The sequence below is a fragment of the Podarcis erhardii genome (assembly GCF_964252035.2).
Source record: "Podarcis erhardii genome assembly, chromosome: 3".
NCBI classification, from domain to species: domain Eukaryota; kingdom Metazoa; phylum Chordata; class Lepidosauria; order Squamata; family Lacertidae; genus Podarcis; species Podarcis erhardii.
The window spans coordinates 29824790-29848009 of record NC_138507.1 but is presented as its reverse complement, the minus strand read 5'-3'; the positions used below and the strand labels follow the sequence as shown (position 1 = coordinate 29848009).

The 23220-nt window shown below is 42.7% G+C and overlaps 1 protein-coding gene and 1 long non-coding RNA gene across 2 annotated transcripts; one reads left to right on the top strand and one right to left on the bottom strand.

Moving 5' to 3' along the window:
* The first annotated feature begins 11643 nt into the window (after positions 1-11643).
* ODC1 (ornithine decarboxylase 1) lies at positions 11644-22319 on the top strand. Its single transcript, XM_081857244.1, has 11 exons — positions 11644-11944; positions 15993-16136; positions 16263-16436; positions 16580-16752; positions 16999-17133; positions 17242-17323; positions 17573-17656; positions 19114-19276; positions 19980-20092; positions 20667-20881; positions 21842-22319. Exons 2-11 carry the CDS (start codon positions 16035-16037, stop codon positions 21981-21983), a joined length of 1383 nt encoding a protein of 460 aa, XP_081713370.1. The 5' UTR covers positions 11644-11944; positions 15993-16034; the 3' UTR covers positions 21984-22319.
* Positions 14128-15986, bottom strand: LOC309339469. Its single transcript, XR_014155385.1, has 2 exons — positions 15227-15986; positions 14128-14279 (listed from the first exon to the last, which is right to left on the bottom strand). It is a non-coding gene; the product is annotated as an uncharacterized lncRNA (long non-coding RNA).
* Positions 22320-23220: the final 901 nt, after the last annotated feature.

The following is a 23220-nucleotide window of genomic DNA, read 5'->3' as shown; positions in this document are numbered from 1 at the left end:
TTAATGACAGGCTTTTATATTTATAGTCTCTTTTTATTTTATGACCATTTGCTCGCATGAATTAATAGCCTGTTAATGTCTTCTATTTTCAAAAGTTATGGGCACCATTAAATAAGTTAATAAGCTGTGTTTGACGCTCTTGGGTGTGTGTCATTCAGCAGGTCTATGCGTACCTTGGGTGTGTTAAGTTCCAGACGTATGCATGCTGAAGGGCACTTCTTGCTGACAAGGTATATTTTTCACCTTTCTGTGCCAGGTGAGATCTTTCTGTCTTGAGCGAAACCTGTCCTCATTTTGCTGTCCACCGTCATAGCAGGCACATGGGATTTGGTATAGCACTGCCACAATTAAACCACCCTTCTCCCAACAGTAATGGCCTTCAACTTTTGTGCAATCTGTGCATGTGCGTCTTCATTTTCTTTCATGGAAGGTGTAGCTCCCCTTGCATAGAATGTGCCCGCAAACATTTTACACGATTAAAAATTGGGGCATGTCTGTGGAAGTGTAGGAAGAGATTTAAAAAAGGGAAAAGAGTGGCTAAATGTAAGTTAACAAATGGTGTAAGTAAACCGAAACTGACACGGGGACAAATAGAAGAAGAGACCTTCACCCAGTTATGGTTCCCCTTTATGCACAGCCCAACAAGAGAAAAAGCCGAGAGAAAAAAATGAGAAAAATCCATCAACAGCATACAAATCAATATGGCTAACCTGATCCGAAACACCCACCCACCCCACTCACACATGAAAACAAAGACCACCACAGCCAACCACAAATGAATAACCACACCACAGGCCAACCCCAACCTCTCTCACCACCAAAGGAACACAAGTGAACAACAAAGAACCTGCACAAGCAACGCTGACACCAAACCTTACATATAGTAAGTAAAATAGAAACATCGCCCCCCGCCCCCACCCCCATCTCCCCCCCCTTCTTCCTAATGTCTCAACAAATAAAACTGATTTGTAAAAATGTTACATGGGGGGGGGGGAATACGAGAGAGAGACATTGCACACACTTTTGTAAATCAAGAAAATCTTTAATTAAAAACAAAAACAAATGGTGTAAGGAGGAAAAAGTGTGCATCTCTTTGAATGCAAACTTGAAGCACACAACTGTGGGTTTATGGGGAACAACTATATCATGGGTAGGCAAACTAAGGCCCGGGAGCCAGATCCAGCCCAATCACCTTCTAAATCCGGCCCACGGACGGTCCGGGAATCAGTGTGTTTTTATATGAGTAGAATGTGTCCTTTTATTTAAAATGCATCTCTGGGTTATTTGTGGGGCCTGCCTGGTGTTTTTACATGAGTAGAATGTGTGATTTGATTTGATTTGATTTGATTTTGTGTTATTTGTGGGGCATAGGAATTCGTTATTCCCCCCCCCCTTCAAAATGGGAGTACTGTTGATTAATGCTCTGGAAACAAAGTAGTTCAAAAGGAAAACCCACTGCCACCAGTTGTGAAGTTATTAAATTGCTATCTACTATCCACAAGAACCTCATTTTTAATGCACAAGCAACTAATCTTTACTTGAAAGTAATGGCTGCTCCAGGCAAAGGGCCTTCTTGGTAGTGGCGCCCTCCCTGTGGAACACCCTCTCTTCAGATGTCAAGGAAATAAACAACTATCAGATTTTAGAAGACATCTGAAGGCAGCCCTGTTTAGGGAAGTTTTTAATGTTTGATGTTTTAATCTGTTTTTAATCTGTTGGGAGCCACCCAGAGTGGCTGCGGAAACCCAGCCAGTTGGGCAGGGTATAAATAAAAAAGTTGTTGTTGTTGTTGTTGTTCCAGATTGTTGCTATTTTTGGGTGGGATTCATTCATATATGGGTAAAACTCAGGTTATGCAATAAAAATTGATTTGGAGCCCTGGCAATACGATTTAGAACTTTAGCAGTATGAGCTCGTTTCAAGATAAATATTATAAATACCTAGTACAGTGGTGCCTCGCAAGACGAAATTAATTCGTTCCGCAAGTCTCTTCGTCTTGCGAGTTTTTCGTCTTGCGATGCACGGTTTTCCATAGGAATGCATTGAAAATCAATTAATGCGTTCCTATGGAAACCGCCTTCCCCCGACCTCTTCTGGCGGGCGGCATTTTAAAATCGCCCAGGACAGCGGAGGACTTCTCCGCTGTCCGGGCGATTTAAAAGCCCCTGGGAAGGCAAGCAGGGGGGACAAAGACTTTTGCCCCCCGCCTGCCTTCAGAAGAGGTCCAGGACAGGCTTCGCGGACCTCTCCGCAAGCAGCGGGAGCGCTCCTTGCGGAGAGTTGCCAGCGCGCCCAGGCTTCGCGGCCCCGCCGCCCGGCTTCGGGACATCGTTCCGATGCCAGGCGGCGGGGGGAGGCTTTCTCGCCCCGCCGCCCGGCATCGGGACGATGCCCCGAAGCCGGGCGGCGGGGGGAGGCTTTCCCGCCCCGAAGCCGGGCGGCGGGGGGAGGCTTTCCCGCCCCGAAGCCGGGCGGCGGGGGGAGGCGTTCCCGCCCCGCCGCTCGGCTTCGGGACATCGTTCCGATGCCGGGCGGCGGGGGGAGGCGTTCCCGCCTCGCCGCCCGGCATCGGGGCATCCTTCCGAAGCCCGGCGGCGGGAGGAGGTGTCCCCGCCCCGCCGCCAGGCTTCGGAGGAGGTCCGAGGACAGCGGGGAAGACGAGCTGCGCTTCCCCACTGTCCCGGAGATTTCCCTATGGGCTGTCGTCTTGCGAAGCAAGCCCATAGGGAAATTCGTCTTGCGAAGCGCCTCCAAAACGGAAAACCCTTTCGTCTAGCGGGTTTTCCGTCTTGCGAGGCGTTCGTCTTGCGGGGCACCACTGTAATGGTGAATTCATGCCCAGATAATGTTGAAAGTGTACCTACAGTCACAGACTACAAAATAAATAGGGTTTGGGGTGATCCACTTGGAACAAAAATCACCCTTTACACAGGATCACCTGAAGTGAATCTAGCACACTGACTGACTGGAAACCTCATTCCCTGATACTTCCACCACACACCTGTCTGTTTAGGGTGTGAATGGTAGACTTTTGGTAATGTGACAAGCCTTTCCTAAGAAGCAAGTTATACTGAAACTAGTGATATTTACTTTGACGTACATAGATATGTTCCGGAGAAGCCTGTTGCATAAGCAATAGCTTGCCATGTGCTAACTTGCTCCTGCTTTCCTTCTAATGTTCACCTCAGTTGCTCTCACTACTAAACCATTGACCTGCTTTTTAAAGTAAAAGTAATTTGATATGTCAGCACTGGGAATTACTGTTAAGGAAATTAAGAACAAACCTTGGGTGTTCCGGTGGATGAGATGTATACTGTCAAGGGCCTTGTGGCCAAAATATTTATGCTTGTGCTCACGCCTTGTCCTACAGGAGTTTCAGATGTCAGCACAAAGCTCTCTCTCTCTTTTTGCCACGTTTTGTAGTGCAAAAATGCCTAAGATTTTCATTTAAAGAAATGGAAGTGAGAACACCCAAGACGTCTGAGTATTGCCCAACTGTGGATTTTGCAATTATTCTCATGGGCCTAAAAACAACCTTTGCTTTTTCCGGGAGGGAAGTTAGTCTGCTAGTGTGTAAGGCCTTTTTGTAGGCTTCATAGTGCTCTGAACTTGCAGTTGTATATATCAGCACCATAATTGATTCTCTTATTTTTGTGTGTGGAGGGGTGCGGGAGTTAAATTGAATTACTGAGTGTAGGGGAAATTCTATTTAATAAGCATCAACAAACTGGACACTGGTAAGGAAGTCCTGTGTGGAAAATACCACACTGACTGGAAACGTGATACACCCATTGCAAGAGAACTGCGATGTTTTAACATCGATATTGCAGCGCTTCAAGAGACTCGAAGAGCAGGCGAGGGACAACTGAAGGAAGAAAAAGGAGGCTACACATTCTTCTGGAAAGGTCTATCTGAACAAGAACATCGAATACATGGGGTAGGCTTCACTATCGAAAACGACCTTGTGAAGCTTCCAGAATTGGCCTCCACAGTCACTTACAGACTCACTGTTAAAACCGTGTTTATGGAAGACAGTCTTTCTCGGCTACAAGTGTTCGCCAAAGAAGAAGACACCCATTGAGAGAAACTTACAGAAATCTTGTGGGAAAATCCTCTCTGGGGAAAAATATCAGGGCATTTCAGCCCCTTCCAATCCAGGATGGAGCCTGAAGGCTCAAAGCCCTGTTCCATAACATTCTGAATCAAATCTAATTCTGATCCACATGCCCTTTTGGGGTTTCTAGACACAAGGTTACCTGTTGCTTAAGCTCTAGAATAATGCTGTACTTCATGATACAAGCAACACACAGTAATAATAATAATAATAGTAATAATAATAATTTATTTATACCCTGCCCAGCATTCAGTATGATTTCAGGACAGCTTGGGAGTCATATTTATTCTGTCCTTGATTTCCCCCCTCATCTATTTTGCTATACGAGAGTCTTCTAGCATCTGATGCATGCCACCTCCTTATAACATCAGAACAAAACAAAACAAAAAATCAGTTGACAACAATTTCCTACATCACAAGACAAAGGTTCATCATATCGCAAGGCAGTTGCCATGGCAAAAGCTTTGTGCTATTGCGAACCCCCTGATGGTGATAATAGGAAATGATGTCAGCAACATACCTACCTAGAGCCCTTTATCAACAGGTATGTGCAGCTTGAGCTCCTTCAGGGCATCTTTCAAGCTTGCTTTAAAATGAAGAGAAAGAGCCTGCCTTACAACAGGACTACGCATGTGAAATGTAAAGTGCTGAATCAATCTTGACAAATAAAGGAGAGGGAAATGCAAAGCTATAGAAAGTAGCTTCAAACGTATCTCCTTAATAATCCCTACTTATTCATCTTTGCAGAGGTGTGGGGGAGTTGAATCAATCAGAATTTTATAAAGTCCTCTGAACTACAATGTTTTTAATCAACTTTAAAAAAAAAAACTTCCTACAATAGAAGACTATAAAGGTAAAGGGACCCCTGACAATGAAGTCCAGTCGTGAACGACTCTGGGGTTGCGGCGTTCATCTCGCTTTAAAGGCCGAGGGAGCCGGCGTTTGTCCACAGACAGTTTTTTCCGGGTCATGTGGCCAGTATGACTAAGCCGCTTCTAGCAAAACCAGAGCAGTGCATGAAAATGCTGTTTACCTTCCCACCAGAGCGGCACCTATTTATCTACTTGCACTGTGTGCTTTTGAACTGCTAGGTTGGCAGGAGCTGGGACCGAACAACGGGAGCTCACCCTGTTGCAGGGATTCGAAACACCGACCTTTTGATCAGCAAGCCCAAGCAGCACAGTGGTTTAACCCACAGCACCACCCGTGTCCTAGAAGACTATAGAGATGCAAATATTCATTCGTAGTTGTTAACCACCCAAGATCAGCTACTGGGTTTTGCTTCAAGGTGTGCTGTGCAGCTACATGAGTAAATCACCAAATTAAGATGGGCAAGGAACCCTTGTTTTCCCACCCACAAAACCTCCACTGGTTTGAAACAAGATGAATAAATAAGATGGGTAATTAAGTACATCTGTTCAAAACAACTCCAATCCAGTTAGGGGTAGGGGAGTTCTCACTGTGAAAATGTTTTTTGAAAAACAAACAAGTGAACATCTATATCCATGTCTCCATGATGCTGCATAAAATGTTGCGTGTCATACTTCATAAAGCTGTTTATTACCTTTCTCTTCCTCCTCCTCCTCCTCCTCCTCATCATACCAAGTCAAACCTGTGCATCTTTACTCAGAAGATACATTTCCCCCCACCATCAATGAAAATTTCTGCTTCAGATTCAGTCACCTCTCTGTTATTTGATCTCTTGCAGACTTCCAGTCACCCTCTGGCAGCTTTGACTTTCAGACACCAAAAATTGCATTTGTTTCAAAGGGAATGGAAAAAACCCAACAACCAGGTTTCAAAACTTTGTGGAAAGCACATGAGGTTAGTGGAATAAATATTTGTTTTTGAATGAATCTGAGCACTTTAAAGCAGAAAGGGCAACCCCATACATGTTTAGTCAGAAGCAACTCCCATTATGTTTGATGGACACGCTTCTCATAGGGAGTGTATTTAAATTGGCAGCTGCCTGACGTTCCTCACTGCAATATGCACAGAGCCAGGTATTTCCTTTTCAAAAAAAAGAAGTAACTAAATATCAGACAATGGCAATTTGTTTGAAGCTCTTCTCATACTTTGTCCCAGCAACAACAATCTTGTGGAGCAGATTGGAATTATTGACTTATTGCAGATATGAGGGAGAGAACTCAGGCTGAGAGATCTTACCTAAGGACATTTCTGGCATCCATCTGTCTTGAGAGACAATGGAGTGCTCCTCCAGGGGTGAAGTCAAACCACTGCATTAGCAGTGCTCTCTTCCACCATGTGAATCTGACCAGAGAAGACATCTGGGCTAATCACTCCAAGCCCAGACTGTGTATTTAGAAGCACGACTAACCTTTTTTGCCTGTGTTTTCTTGCTGCTATATGAAAAAGCACATGAATGTGACCTTTGAATGGTTTGAAAGTAAACCTTTTTTTTTTTTTTTACTTACCAAACTCTGTAGTTTTTTCTATACTAAAGTTGCTTTGAAAGAGACTTTAAAGAAGGTGGCTCAGTTGGTTAGAGCGTGGTGCTGATAATGTCAATGTCATGGGTTTGATCCCCATAGGGGTCAGCTGCATAATCCTGCATTACAGGGGGTTGGACTAGATGACCCTCAAGGTCCCTTCCCACTCTACGATTCTATGATTCTAAAAACTGGGTATTTTAAAGGTATTTGTTGTTTAGTCGTTTAGTCGTGTCCGACTCTTTTTGACCCCATGGACCAGAGCACGCCAGGCACTCCTGTCTTCCACTGCCTCCTGCAGTTTGGTCAAACTCATATATTTCCACACTTTACTTTGCTGCATGTTTTTGTGATTTTAAACCTCTGCTCGAGTTCTCTTATTGGAGAGTGCATGCCCCACGTCTGGATCCAGGGAATTCTTCTTCAAACCAATCATAACCAACAATAGCTGAGTGAGATTCGAAGCAGAGATATTCTTCATACTCCTAGTCCCTACACTACACCAACTCTGTACCTAACAGTTCCTGTGAGGTGCAGAGGTTAAAGCAAGAGTTAAGTTCAAGTTCACCACCCCCCCAACCATGACTGAGTAACCCTGGGCAAGCTGGTACAATTTCTCAGCCTAACCTACCACACAGAGTTGTGAGGATAAAGCAAGGCATCGGCAGTGGGTTGGGGAGAGAGGATCAGTGTATGCTGCTGTGAGATTCTCGGAAGATGGATGGGATCAGATAAAGATGGACTAAAGGAATAAATTGGTGAGAAAGTTCTTTCCAAAAGTGTTACGTGACACACTGAATTCCTGTGCGGACTGCTCCACATGAGGATGTTTGACACAACTTTTGCCAAAGGAACTGGGCCAGTAATATGTGTCTCACCTGCGTTGCCTCTCGTCTCGCCTAACAAAGAAGCAGCCTGTCCTCTGAAACTCCTCTGTAAAGAAGGGGAGGATCAGGTAGCACTGGAAATGCACACAAAGGGCAACTGATAACCAGGACTCCATGCAACCTGCACCACTCTCCTGCTCAGACCCCCATTTTAATTCTACTTCTGGGAAATCCAGTCACTACAAATGGTAAAACGGGAATTAAACACACTGGGCCGCATTTGTGCATTTCGTGTTACTTAGACTACTTCTAAGAGCCAATTTTACAGGAAAGATAACTTCATCAAATTTGGATCTCCGTGCCAATTTTCTCATTAGCTGGACTTGCTTCTTGCCTCAAAGAGGATGTTTTGGTTCCAGTCACAGAGTTCAAAAGGCTTGATTCAGGCTGCAAGTGGGCAACCTCTGTGGACAGGATTGTAAAGCAGAATGGGTAGAAGGCAGTTCAGTCCACACTCACCCACCCACCTGGACTCATTTTCTAATCTTTTCCACCCATGCCAGTGGCAATTATTTCTGATCACCCAGCCTCATGGGGAGAAAAATGGCTGACAAACATTGTTTCATGGGGGGAGAGCTCCACAGTGGCTAGTGTCTTTGGGACTGGTAGGGCGGAAAGGCAGGTAGACCAACAGTAGGCATGGGCCAGAGTGAATGACAGGTAGAGCCAATTCATTCAAGTTTTATCTCAATCCTACCACTTGCTGAGTTCTACTAGGAGAACACGAACTGAGCTCTACTAGGAGAACACAAACCCTAAGGACACTCGCCAGCTAATCGCAGTTCCTCTTGCTTCATGGGAATCACAGATAGATTAAATTGTGGCCTGCCATGGCACGTAAACCTAGATATATTTAAAGTAGGAAACGCATGTAGATCCTCACGCTTATAATTGGATGCTTCAAATGCATCATCTAGTCATCACTTACATCCATGCCCCCAGACTGCCTGGTGAAAATAAGAGGCCCACTGTACTGTGGGTGCGAAAGCCCACATCTGATGTGTTCTATGATTAGAAACTGGATTTGTTTGGCTTGACTATAAAAACCATGAAGCTCTGTGCCTCGGGTCTTAATTTTTGATCCACCACAGTACCATGAAACACTGAATCTGATTTTCATGGTGAAATCGTCTCCATCTATGTTTTCGTACGGTAGAAGCATCATGAAATGTTGGATCCATGCTTCTTCTTTTTTTGCCTTGAATTTCATGGGTATGCATGTGAGTCGTGGGTAGACAGCAGATCTGTATTGTCTGATCACGTTGCCTCTGGGAAGTCGGTGGAGATACTGCAAGGCCCAATAACAAATTTCTGTCTAGTGCTTCAGATGCACTTTTATACAGTGCTTTTTATAAAAAAAGAAAAAAAAGGTTGTTACTGTAGTTGTTACTGTAAGTGCCACACTTTTAGCATAGGCGGTGGGGAGGTGCCTGCATATCGTTGAGTACCTCCAGAAAAAGTGCTGCTTTTGTAGAATCATTGAATTGTAGAACTGTAGAATTGGAAAGGACCCTGAGAAACATCTAGTCCAGCCCCCTGCAATGCAGGAATATGCAGCTGTCCCATACAGAGATCAAACCTGCAACCTTGGCGCTTAGACAAACAATATGTTAGCAGTCTTGTGAGCTTTCAAGTTACACAGAAGCCTTTTAAAATTTCCTGTCTGAAGAAATTATTATTTGTAACTCTGTGGAATGTGACACCAATGTTTGCACAGAATGCTTTGTCTGGTACAATTTTTAAAAAATTATTCTTAAAAAAGAATTCTATGCAACTTGCATTCTTAGAAATCAACCAGCATCTTAGATGAGGACGATAAAACATAGTATATCGTCCACAATGATCTGGAGAATTTCTTGTTCAAAGCCTGACTTCAGGCCAAGGCTATATATACAGTAAGTCTAAAAAAGACAGAGAGCGCAGATTCTTCAAAGTCCATCAACTCCTCCTCCTGCCAATTTTAGCTTGAAGTGGTTGGCTTTGCTTTAGGCCCAAACCAATGACCCTGTTTCCTGCATTTGGAGCATGACTAACCTTGTAGCTGAGGAAGCTGAAAGGAGGCTGTTGCACAAACACATTCAAAACTGTGTTGAAATACTATATTCTTCTTGGATTGTAGAAATGTAAAAGTCACAGGAAGGGCAACAGCAGGGGTCGACTTGTGTAATCTTTCGTAATATGGAATCCTGTGCGAGGCCAAAATTTTGCACCCCCAAATGGATCTTCACAGTGATGGATCTTCTCAATTTTGCACCTGTCAGCTTGGTGACCTGTACAGGGTTATGCCAACCTAGCAGTTCAAAATCATACCAGCACAAGCAGATTAGTAGGTACCATTGCGGCGGGAAGGTAAATGGCATTTCCATGCGCTCTGGCACTCGTCACGGTCCTCCTTGCGCCAGTAGCAATTTAGTCATGCTGGTCACATGACCCGGAAAGCTGTCTGTGGACAAGTGCTGGCTCCCTCGGCCTGAAAGCAAGATGAGTGCCACACCCCATAGTTGCCTTTGACTGGACTTAACAGTCCAGGGGTCCTTTACCATTTTACCTGTGTGGGGAACTGCCACACCGCCCTAAATATGGTGCTGGCAGCAGCTTGAATTATTACTAAGGAGGAGAAAGGCCGGTGGTAGAATTGAGTAGGGTGGCTCCAGAAGGCACCCAGCAAATTCTTTTGTTATTTGCCCCACAAACAGGATCATATATTTCCCCCCACAAAAACTATATAGGCTTTAAATTGGGGGAAGGAGGCAGACTTCTGTGCTGTTCTAGGCTGTGTATTATGTTAGTCAGAAAATGCAACACATGCAGCCCAGCTACCAGTCAAATTTCTGCCTCTTCTGCCATTATCCAGCTAAGTCCCCTTTTCTAAAGGTAAAGGTAAAGGGATCCCTGACTATTAGGTCCAGTCATGACCAACTCTGGGGTTGCGATGCTCATCTCACTTTATTGGCCGAGGGAACCGGTGTGCAGCTTCCGGGTCATGTGGCCAGCATGACGAAGCCGCTTCTGGCAAACCAGAGCAGTGCACAGAAACGCCGTTTACCTTCCTGCCGGAGCGGTACCTATTTATCTACTTGCACTTTGACGTGCTTTTGAAGTGCTAGGTTGGCAGGAGCAGGGACTGAGCAGGGCAGGAGCTCACCCCGTTGCGGGGATTTGAACCGCCGACCTTCTGATCAGCAAGCCCTAGGCTCTGTGGTTTAACCCACAGCGCCACCCCCATTCTTTCTCCTTTGTACAGTGGTACCTCAGGTTACATATGCTTCAGGTTACATACGCTTCAGGTTACAGACTCCACTAACCCAGAAATAGTTCCTCGGGTTAAGAACTTTACTTCAGGATGAGAACAGAAATCGTGCTCCAGCCGCGCGGTGGCAGCAGGAGGCCCCATTAGCTAAAGTGGTGCTTCAGGTTAAAAACAGTTTCAGGTTAAGAACGGACCTCCGGAACGAATGAAGTACTTAACCCAAGGTAACACTGTAACTGTCCCTCTTACAAATAGTAGAATCCCAAGTAAGAAGTGATGTGTTGTTTTAATCATGTTGCCAGCTGGACACTACTTATCCCATAGCTGTCAACTTTCAGATTTGAAAATAAGGGATCAGCAGCCTCGAAAATAAAGGATCAGCAGCCTCACCTGTCCCGGGGACAGTCTACGGGATATCTAACAATCCGGGATAGCAGGAAACGGCGCTGGAATAAGGGAATTTCCCACAAAAAAAGGGAAGGTTGCCAGCTATGACTTACCCTAGTTGAACTTAAGGGCCCAGGAAATGACAGCACTGTATTTAAAAGATTTCGACCGCCCTCCTTTACACAGCTCCCAGGGGGCTTCTGGCAGTAACAAAAGTAGGCTATAAATGAAACATAAAGTGTGTGTATGTGGAAAAATATTATTAGCATTTCATTAATACATTAATTTAAACGTCTACACTGCTCCTTCTACTGTATATTGATCCTCTCACTACTCTTGCACCGCATATGAAGGATTAGAATGTGAACGTGGACGTGAAGCTTTCCTCCCCCGCCTCGCCTACACTTCCCCTCCCCTTTGAAGATGGGCGGGGATGACGGCCCCATGTCTCCTAGCATGCCACGCTCGCCTTCGCCACCTCTCGCCTGACGTCATAATAGCGGTTGGCGAATGCCTTTGGCCCGGTCGCAGCCGAACGCGGCTGGTTTGAGCTGGTGCGTCGTCATGGCGACACCGCCGGGCCTATAAATACAGGCTCTGCGGGGCTGGCGAGGCTTTGTCAGTGAGGCGGCCACAGAAGCAGCAGCAGCAGCCGCTATCCTGCGCGGCGGGCGAGCGGGCTCCGGCTCCTTCTCTCCTCCACAGCGGCCGGTTCTTCCCCCAAGTCCCGCAGGGTGCGACTGGGTAGACTCGACCCGCCCGTCGTCGTCCCCCCGCCACCGGCTGCCGCGCAGGGTAGGAGAGGCTGCTGCTGCTGAAGGACAAGAAACCGCCGCCGCCGCCGCCGCAGTCTGAGGTAAGGCCGGCCTAAGCAGGCAAGCCGGCCACGTGGATGGTGGGGTGGGCGGAAGAGCAGCCGCCGAGCAGGCCGGGCCGCCCTGTGGATGGCGGAGGAAGCGGGGCCGAATCGAGGGGTGAATGTGGAGGATTTTGGCGAGCCCTGCGAAACAACGTGGCGTGGCCCACCGCGCTCCCATAAATAGGGGCTTGGATGATTATTAGTTGTTATTATTATTATTAGTAGTAGTAGTAGTATTCGTTATGGGTCTTAATACTTGCCCGCACGCACATTTAATTAAGAACGATTGTTTATGGTCCCCCAATTTCGGTACATAATGGCCGTCTCCTAATTAACTTTATTAGCAGATTCGTCCCGTTGAGATTCTAAGTTGGCCTTTAAAGTATTTCTTTTCTCTCCCACCCCATATTTTTTCTAACTTGCCCCTCCCCCGGTGAGATTAGTAATGTATTGGAAGTTCCACTTTAACCCCCCCCCCTTTTTGCGCGTCTCTCCCCCCCTCCCATCTCCCTAAGATCCAATATCCTTTATTGTCGTTGCGGTAAAGAGGATGACTTACTGTTCCTGGTAGGGTAACTACCATTCCGAGGTTGGCCTTGTGGGGAGACGGTGTGTATACGGAACTGCGGGCTTTTATTCCTTATTTGTACCGGGTAGGGAGGGAGAAAGGAAATACTGCAGTGCTTTTTCCTCTTCGGTCTCACTGCAGTAGATAGTTCAGCACTGGTACGAGGGGGTAGTGGGGATAATGAGGGGGTGGGGTGGGAGAAACCTTTGGAAATGGAAATATTAATGGGGGTAGGTTCTAGCCTGAGCAGCTGCTGTTCAGGTGGGGTCTGGGATGGAGGTTGAGAAGCCGGTTTTTTTGCATGTTTCTGTCCAGAAAGCTAGCATTAATGATGGCATGGTTTCAAGAAGTCAGTTTGAACTGGGTTACAGAGCCCCAGACTTGGGCCAACCCATTCTCATTCTATTTCTCTCTCTCTCCCCACCCCCCTGCAATATAAAGGGCGACTGCCGATGCGGCTCTATTCTTCTTGATCTCTCTGCTCCACCCCCTTCACATGTTGGAGCTGGTGTGTGCTTCACCCTGCCACAGTTATCTTATCAGTTAGGGGAGGAGGAGAGAGGTAGCACTTAGTCATTCTTGGCGGCCACATGTACAAAAGACAAAGCCTGACCTTCCTCAACAGAATTTGCTAGGAGATCTGGCAAAGTGGTGACAGCTGGACATATGTTTAAGGCAAGAGGGAGGAGGAGTTGCTTGGGTTGTAGGAATTGTCTGCCGGGTATACAGCTGAAGTTGAGTGCTGGAAAGGAGATGGCTTGTTATGTCTAGTGCTTAAGAGTAAACAGCATTTTTCAAATGTGAGCCAGTAAAGCTTATGGGCTGGCCTTCCTCCTCTGTTCCAAAGAAGGGACTCTTTGCCATCTTGATGGTGGTAAATAGTGACTGCTACAATCCTAGGAACAGTTAGTGTTTAAACTAAAATGTGTATGCTGTTACTTAAAGCTGTTGAATAAGTATAAATGATACTATTGTGTGTGGGTTACTTGGAAGAATTCTCCATAAAATGATGTATGGATTTATTTGGAAAGTTTTATGCACAGGGTTTGCTTCTGTGGAATTTGAAGTGGCATGTGAGCATGTACTCCTGAATTTCTGTTGATTTATATTTCTTAAGCAGGATCTATAGCAAAAAGATACGTTCAGTTTACTATGGGTTTGCCCACCATAAGAATTTAAGAGTTCAAATTCTATTGTTATACAATTGGAAGGCCATTGGTATTAGTGAAATAGCTTCCATTTATGCCCAAGGTTCAATGTTATTAGTGGAGCATAAGCATAAGGCTATAAAAGATACTGTATAATTGATGAAAGGGCATAGAAAGATTGAGCCAGTAGGGACATACTAAAAAAAAATTGCTTACCTTGCTCCTTCAGTGAAATTATTGCTTTTCAGCATACTTGGTTGGTTGCTAAGATACACTTTCAAAATATGGGTCAAACATTGGAAAAGCACAGTGTATTTTCAAATCTTGTGTTCTAAAATCATTTGTGCAGGCTGTAATGTACCACATTAGTGACATCTCAGACATTTTCTCATCTGTTCTTTCCCTCCCAATCTTTTAATGGTGATTTCAGACATGGAAAGTAGACTGAACTGAATGCAAATTAGGAATTCAAACACAATTAGTCATTTTAATAGCATCCATCTTGTTGTTCCTTGATAATAAATTGAAATTTGAGTTAAATTTCAGGCCTGTAGATTTTGCTCTGTTTAAATTATTTTTATGCTGTTTTTCAGAATTGTAGATCCTCCCTAAGCATCTTACAATGAAAGAATAAAAGATTATTAATTACATAATTAAAATCAATGCATATCAAATGCTTATTAAATATAAAAATTGATATCACCTTGGGAATTTTATTTATATTTGTTAAGTCTCTAAAACTTTTACATCACTGTTCTCTGTTTCCTGTGGCTGTTTACAAAAGGCATGGTGGAATGTGCCAGTGAATTCAAGCACAAATTGTTTCTTGTCTGTCTTTGAAGCAAGTTGGACTGCAGAACTGCAGAGATTGTGCTAGCACAACAGCAGATTGTTTCTATGTTGCATTAGCTGCTTTGTCCCCAATTATGCCATTCATTCCCCTAGGATCTCTACATCTTCCAGTTGTTTTACTGTTAAGGGCCTGGAGGTGGCAGGAATGTTTTGACATTATGCCCTGCAGGCATTCGTGCAGGAGTCTGGCATCAAGCCAAACCAGAGTGGGTCAATCTGTTTAATGCCATAATTCAGCTTTTTATTGCTTTTATCACCAGGTGTGTGAAAACGTGTGCTGTTATTCACTTGGAGTGACAGCAGAATTACAGTATAGGCAGCATGTTCCCACTGTCTTTAATGGAACTTACTCCAAGGATTTCAGCCTTAAATCTGTAGTGATATTAGAGCAAAGAAACAGGCTGTTTTCTCTAATGTTATACAGATTTTGTGTACACAGCTGCTAGTTCTTGACCCTCAATCTGTAGCTACCAGCTACAGAGTGCCTTCTCTCCTCCATTTTTCTGCCAACCAGTCCCCCCCCCCCCTCTCTTGTCTGGGCTCATGCCAGGAGTATATTTAAACTCCTTCTGAGTGACCAGCATGGACTGTGTATTTGGCAGTTGTATTTGCAATTCCTCACAAACACTTATGCTTTTTCCGTACTCTAGGCTCCCCCTTTTAGTTGAGTCAAAGCAATACTACATGAAATTCTCAAGTGTGACAACTCACTTGACTTTTTGTAGTAGCTTAATTAAATTCCATGGAGAACTTGAGTTTTCGGAAAGCTATGGAAGAAAATGGACACTTAAATTGTAGCAACTACATGCACCTGTAGACAGACTTCTTCTTTTATGAGTAAAACAGAAACAAACACAGGAAGCTCTGTCTGTCTTCCTATTGTTTGCCTCTTCTAATCTCAATGTTCACTGCAAGAAAGTTTGTTTGTCTTTTGGTACTGGTTTACTCAGGAAGCTCCTAGGTCCAATTTCTTTAAAAGACACATTTTGGCATAAATGTTGATGCCTAAAAGCCTTTTATAATCCAGTACAGTTCATGTAGCTCTCATATGAAAATTGCTTAGGGAGCATAAAGGTTACTTTCCTGTTTCAGGATCTTCCTTTCCTGGAGAGACTTCCTTGGAGCACAACTAAAAGTAGTTGCCTTCAAAATTGCACCTTGAACTGTGAGAGATGGCTTTTTAAGTTGCTGTACAGTGATACCTCGGGTTACAGATGCTTCAGGTTAAGACTCCGCTAACCCAGAAATAGTACCTCGGGTTAAGAACCTTGCTTCAGGATAAGAACAGAAATCGCATGGCGACAGCGGGGAGCCCCACTTGCTAAAGTGGTACCTCAGGTTAAGAACAGTTTCAGGTTAAGAACGGACCTCCAGAATGAATTAAGTTATTAACCCGACGTACCACTGTATTTTCCATTCCCCTTGTCTCACTATGACGGGTGGGAGAACTAATAAACTCTTTCCTATGTCTTTGCAGTTTTCCACTGAAAATCACTTTGGTATAACAACATCAAGCAAGATGAATGACTTCAGTGGTGAGGAATTCAATTTTTCTTTCCTTGACGAAGGCTTTACTGCAAAGGATATCCTAGACCAAAAAATAAATGAAGTTTCTTCCTCGGTGAGTATGGTAGATAGATTGAATATTTTTTAAAAATGTTTTATACTAAACGTAGGGTTGTTGCTATTGTAATATACACTAGTAGGCAACTGCATATTGACAGATGAATGTTTTCTTTGTTTCCAGGATGATAAAGATGCATTCTATGTTGCTGACCTTGGGGATGTTCTCAAAAAACATTTGCGGTGGTACAAGGCCCTCCCTAGGGTATCTCCTTTCTATGCCGTCAAATGTAATGATAGCATAGCTCTAGTGAAAACTCTGGCTGCTCTTGGGGCAGGATTTGATTGTGCCAGTAAAGTAAGTGACTGCTTTTAAATATTTAGATTAAATACTGTGTATTAGAAATTAAAATATGTCTGCCTTTGATTTAAATTGTCTTATTTCCAGAGAAACCATTTCTAGTAACTAATGTGCAAACTAAAAAATGGATTTTTTTCCAGACTGAAATACAGCTGGTCCAGAGTGCTGGTGTGCCTCCAGAGCGTATAATATATGCAAATCCATGCAAGCAAGTCTCTCAAATTAAGCATGCTGCAAACAATGGTGTGCAGATGATGACATTTGATAGTGAAGTTGAGCTGATGAAAGTTACAAGAGCCCATCCAAAAGCAAAGTAAGAAACATTTACAATTTATTTTAGTACAATCTATATGTTCTCTCTAGGTAAATGTGAGGCCCCAGATAACAGATGTTGACCATTTAGGCAGATCTGTGCAAAAAACAGGTGGCATTGCTGTTTTTGACAGAATAAAAGTAGCTCCCCACCCCCAACTATTAAGCTACTTTTTCTCAGAGCAATTACAAATGTGTGTTCTGAAATACACGTGCATGTACTTATATGTTCTAAAATGTTTTCTAGGCTGGTCTTGCGCATTGCAACAGATGATTCAAAGGCTGTTTGTCGCCTAAGTGTTAAGTTTGGAGCTACACTAAAAACCAGCAGGTTGCTGCTTGAACGGGCAAAAGAACTTGATATCAACATAATTGGAGTGAGGTGAGCAGCAGGGTTGTGTGGAAGAAATTGCACACTTGCTACTTACAAATTCTGCTTTTGTTAAGAAGGATGGGCAAAACTCCCACTAACTTAACCCATCTTTTCTAGTTTCCATGTTGGAAGTGGCTGTACAGATCCCGAGACGTTTGTGCAAGCTATTTCTGATGCCCGTTGTGTCTTTGATATGGGAGTAAGTACATTTTAAGAGCATTTCCTATAGCACTAACTAGTCGTAGTACTGTGAGATTGCCAGAATGTGTCTGAAATACAAAATATTTAAAGTAAACTTGGGAAACCTGCATTTTTGTGCTGTTGGTCTAAGATGCTAATTCAGATTAGTTAAAATTCTTGTTTGCTTCATTAGTTCAGATGGTGAAACTGATCAATACTATCAATAAAAGCATGATTTGAATCACATTTCAATATTTCTGCCTTTTAGGTTGAGCTTGGTTTCAACATGTACCTGCTTGATATTGGTGGTGGTTTTCCTGGCTCCGAAGATGTGAAACTTAAGTTTGAAGAGGTACATAACCTTAAGTGCTTTGTTTGTGAAGAGCATTCTTCAGATTTTGCTCCCCAGATCTTATTAAACAACTTCCAGCATCTGCTTCCAATTGACATGGAGGGGATTTCACTATTATAGGCAAAAGATGTTTGTATAAGTTTCTTGAAGTACCAAAAAGCACATGAGTCTATGGCGGCTGCAGGTTTCCTTCTCCCACTGAAACGAGACTTGAAAGAGGCCTTTTATTGTAGCCAGTAGAACAGGTTGTAGCATGTGTGGTGCCCATGACAGCTTCTCCAGTTTGCAAATGTGCCTGTGAGTCTAAAAAGGTTTGTCAGCCTAAATTTAAGAGTATTGCTTAGAGTGAAGCCACCAGTTCAATTATTTCTAATATATATATTTACTTCATTACTTATACTGCTTAATAGATGTAGCTTATAGGCAGTTTACAAGTCTAAAACAACTTGTACTAAGTAATAGCTTTAGCTACATGAATAACTTTTACCTTGCCTCTGTGGAAGAGAAATCTGCATCGTGATTTTCAAGTTCAAATACTTAGCTATACAGCAACATCAATTTCTGGGCTACACCGTGATACATCTTACAGCATAGTAGAAATTGCTATGTTGCATAGCCTCCATACTGTGTTAAGCTTGAAAAAAATGCTTACAGGAACTCGTCCATATATGGCTGTTTCAGTTCTGCTGTAAAACATTGAACCTTCAGTCTTAAATTAGACAGCTAGTATAAGTGAATACACTCTAGAATGAGTTAACAGTAGCTGAAGTGGGCAGGGTGAATGGAGGGATGGGATAACAATGGAAGGAGATAGCCGCTGCCACATCTCTCAACTCCATTGTTCACACTGAAGCGAGGGGGAGGCAAATTGCTATGCTAGCCTGGAGCTGATGCAGACAGTGGGGCTGACTCCCTGTCCTTGCCACCAAAACACCCGACACTGGGGCACAGTACAAACCACTGAAAATAATGTGATTCTGGTGTCGCTCTGGGTAGAGGGGACATCTCTGTCCCATTCTCACCCCCCAACAGTGCAAAGGGAGTTTGGATTGCAACCAAAGTCAGTCCTTCACATTCTAGTTCATTTGAGCAATCCAGATGTGCATAGCTGAAAGTTCACAAAAGCTTTCTGTTGGCTTTAAATCGAGTTGAGATTGCTTGGGAAATCATGAACTGATTTTCCAAGTCATAATTTTTCTTAGAGCACCGTTGTGAATGATTTATCAAATTCAAAGCAACCTCCTTTCCCTAGTGTGGAAGTTCTATGTTTCTGTTCTAAATCATATCCAAGTTTTTAGTAGATTATTCAGCAAAGAGCCAATAGTTTGTAGCTGGATTCCAACCCATCAGTCTCTTGCATTGAGAATGTAGTGCAAGCTAATTGTTTATTGGATATCCATGTTGCTTAACAACTCTATTAAACCTATTTCTCTCTCTCTCTCTCTCTCTCACAAAAGATAACTAATGTAATCAATCCTGCCTTGGACAAGTATTTTCCTTCTGATTCTGGAGTGAGAATTATTGCAGAGCCTGGCAGATATTATGTTGCATCAGCTTTTACACTTGCTGTTAATATCATTGCAAAGAAAGTAGTAATAAAAGAACACACTGGATCAGATGGTATGTAATACTTAAATCACATCCTGGACCTTACATGTTAACTGGCTAAATACAATTGATTTTTTAAAAAAAAAAAAAAAATTATTGATCTTTACAATTTTATCATCACCACAATCATTATTTCAAAAACAAAATACATTATAAATCCTCTGCTTCCCCCTCCCCTGTGACTTCCCTCAACTTCCTTTTTTGATTCTTTTGCCATATTATCTCATCCTGCTTATTGGTTAACTCTTAATTATTCTTCACTTACCATTTTAACATCTTGTTGCTAGTTCTACATTTATTTTGTAAATTGCAGGTGTTTAATCAAACCCTGCAAGTGAGTCAATTTCTTTACATTGATTCTGTATATATAACATAAATGGTTCCCAGTCCTCCTTAAAATCTCTATTGTCTATCTCAAAGTCTTTCTGTTAGTTTTGCAAATACTCATAATTGATGGTGGGAACAGAGGAGAGGTCCTTAGAGGGGGCTGGACCACCCAGTGTTGGAGTGAAAGTTGGTCAGTGTTTTGTTTTCTTCATAAGAATTTCAAAAGCAGGGGCTAGGCGGGCAATTTTTCCTGATGACAGTAACCATGCACAGCACTATCCCAGGTTTCTGTTCCTTGGTAATGGCAAAGCATGACAAAGTTGGAAACTGTCTTTTCAATATCTAGCCAATTGCTCTAATATTCTTTTTCCCCCTCTCCCCCAAATAGATGAAGAAGAACCAAATGACAAAACTCTTATGTACTATGTAAATGATGGGGTTTATGGCTCTTTTAACTGCATCCTGTATGATCATGCACATGTCAAACCAGTTTTGCAAAAGGTACTATGTGTATATTTTATATTCTATTATATAGTGTATTTCTGTATAAAAGTATACTGTTAAACTTAAGCCCATTTGTGCTGTAGGTAACTGTTACTTGTCATTTATCTATGCCAGATACTTGAAACAGGAAAAACAAAAGGGCATCAGTTCTTGCAGGACTGGTATAATGTAGATCTAACTCAGCGACTTTGACTCCCCACATCCCCCAGGACCTTTTGAAAATTACTATGGATCTTGGTGGATCTCAGTTGTTGTTCTGCCTGTTGTAACAGCTGCAATTCCATAGAATTCAAAATGTGATGCAATAAAATACAATATAAGAAATAAAAGCAATAAAATACAATTTAAACATCAGTATGACTATTCAATGTGATGGATGTTCCTCTTCCCATCTTCAGCTAAAAATCCACAGATGACACAAACCACAGTTTGAGCAATCCTATTCTAATTCGTCTCAGCATTATGTAGTAAGGGAGCACATTCTAAATACCATATTATTTGCGATTGTCCTATTGTTGATTGCTGTGGCAGTAAGTATGCAATAACTACTTAAATTTTAAATTCTTTCCAGAGACCTAAGCCAGATGAGAGGTACTATTCCTGCAGCATATGGGGACCAACCTGTGATGGCCTAGATCGCATTGTTGAGCGCTGTGGCTTGCCAGAGTTGCAGGTTGGAGACTGGATGTTGTTTGAAAACATGGGTGCCTACACAGTGGCAGCTGCTTCTACTTTCAATGGATTCCAGAGGCCAACAATACACTATGTAATGTCAAGACCAGCATGGTTAGTAGTTCTGCTTTTAATGAAAGTACACTCTTAAGTTTGACTTAAGTGTGAGTAAACTTGTTTGAAAAAGGTTATGTAGATTATTATGATAGGATAGAATATAAATAGACTGGGGCTTAATAATCCCACCCTGAGTGCACAGAACACATTGAGATTCTTTGGTTGACTTACTTAATAGCCTGCCTCACTAGCTAGTTGCCTGGTTTGCATGCAGTTTTAATCCTTAGTTCATTTTAACAGTCGTGGCTGGGGAAACCCAGCCAGATGGGCGGGGTATTAATTTTTTTATTATTATTATTCTCTCCCCCCCCCCCACTCTTGACTGCCTTGGGGAGGGAACAAGCCAGTTTGGTTCGTTACGAGTTGTGACTGTGGGCTTGTGTCTTTCAAACAGCATGAGGGGTAAGCTAAGAACAAACCTTGATTCCTGTTTGTAGAAGAAAATTAAACGCAAGCCTGGGTTCATATCTCACAATAGACAAGACAGGTTTGTTTCCTCCCACACATGGCAGTCAGGAGCATGCATGTTAAACCATAGTTTAACGTTGTGAGAGATCTGGACAGCCAAATTTGCTGTCATGTTTTCTCTAGTTCAGGGGGGCTGCTGTTTGGAAGGCTTGCTTTATCATTATGGCTTCGTCACAGTTCTATGAAAGTGCAGAAACTCTCGTTGAGTGCAGAATTCACCTGTTTGAGAAACTCAGCATAATCTTAAAAAAAAATCCTCAAGGGTGCGAGTGCAGTGCTTGGCTAAAACTCAGAAGGCAGAGCATTTTCAAAATAAGGTTTGTGGTGCATAGTTTTCACTTTCCCATAGCTAGGAAGAGCAGTGATTTGTACTGTTCACAATCCTTTTTGGTGCAGAATCTAGCAAGAGATTAGTAGAGGGTACACACAGTCATGGTTATCTAGGCCGTCTAGGTTACTTACTCTATTTCTTTCTCTCCCCCTTATTAGGCAATTGATGCAGCGGATAAAGGAGCAAGGTTTTCAAGCTGAAGTGGAAGAGCAAGATGTCACTTTGCCACTCTCATGTGCCTGGGAAAGTGGCATTGAACACTATCCAGCAGCTTGTGCTTCAGCTAGCATTAATGTATAGATACAGTTTTGGCTAACATGCAAGTTTAGGAATGGATTTTTAGGGCTTTTGGGACCATTAACTTAATTCTTGCTAGAATTTTTAAATGTTTTTGAATGGCTAGGGTGGCGTAAATGTAACTTGAATAGACAACTAGGAGACGGGGAGGTCACATTTATCTGTGTTCCTATGGAAACTATTTGAATATTGTTTTATATGGATTTTTATTCACTTCTCAAGTATACTACTAAAACTGATCCTTTCTGCCTGTCAAGCATTGTAGCTTGCATATCTGGCAGAATGGTCTGGACGTAGTATTGTGACCTGACTGTTTTACAATAAAGTCTATTGAAATAACTGGGTAGCTGTTCCTTGTCTATATATGAACAAAAATCTGGGCTGAATAGATTTTAAGATCTTGCGTTGTCACCAGCTCTGGGCTTGAACATTATTTTGGTATTTCTACATAATTAGGCCTTCCCAGAAAACAACTAGGTGGTTCCCCTCAAGCTAGCTTTCACTGTGTGTTGCTTTTTGTTTTCTGCCTTTGATTTTTTTTAAAATCATACTTGATGATAAGACACACACAAAATGAAGGGAAGGGACTCTTGAGATAAGGCTTGCATGTTGTAATTATGTATATACCTGTAACATCCTATTTAAAGTATATGAAGTATCTTTTAGTTCTTGGCTACCTAAATTTTAATCCAATACAAGCCTGCTTCTCTCAAATTACAGAAATGCCAGTCAACTATACTTTGCATACAGAACTTTTGTAAATTGTCCAGGCACATAAGCTTGTATGGTTTCTTTGGTTTATTCTGTTGAACAATAAAAATGTTCTCTGCAAAGCATTTGTGTGGGAAAATGGCCCGTATGTAGCATTTAGCTAATGAAAACACTTTAAGAATCTGCTGAACTGCTTTTTCAAGGCAGGTATTTTTTTTTAAAAAAAGTTTAGTATGAATTGTAGCTCAGAATTGGATTCCACTATAAAACATAGGCTTGAAAGTAAATGCATCTTGATTTCAAAGTAAGACTTGGAAGCACAACAGCATGTTTGCAATCCTCATGAGAATGAGTTTTGGTTTTGACCGCTTAAGTGTAAATGAAATGCTGCTTTTGCCTTTGCCACATCAGAATCTGGATTTTCTTGTATGTCTCACCCTTTCATAGTGGTGTTAGCACCACAAAACTGGGGGGAGGGGAGCTTTGCACAAGCATCATCTTGATCAGCAGGAACTTACAAATTAATACT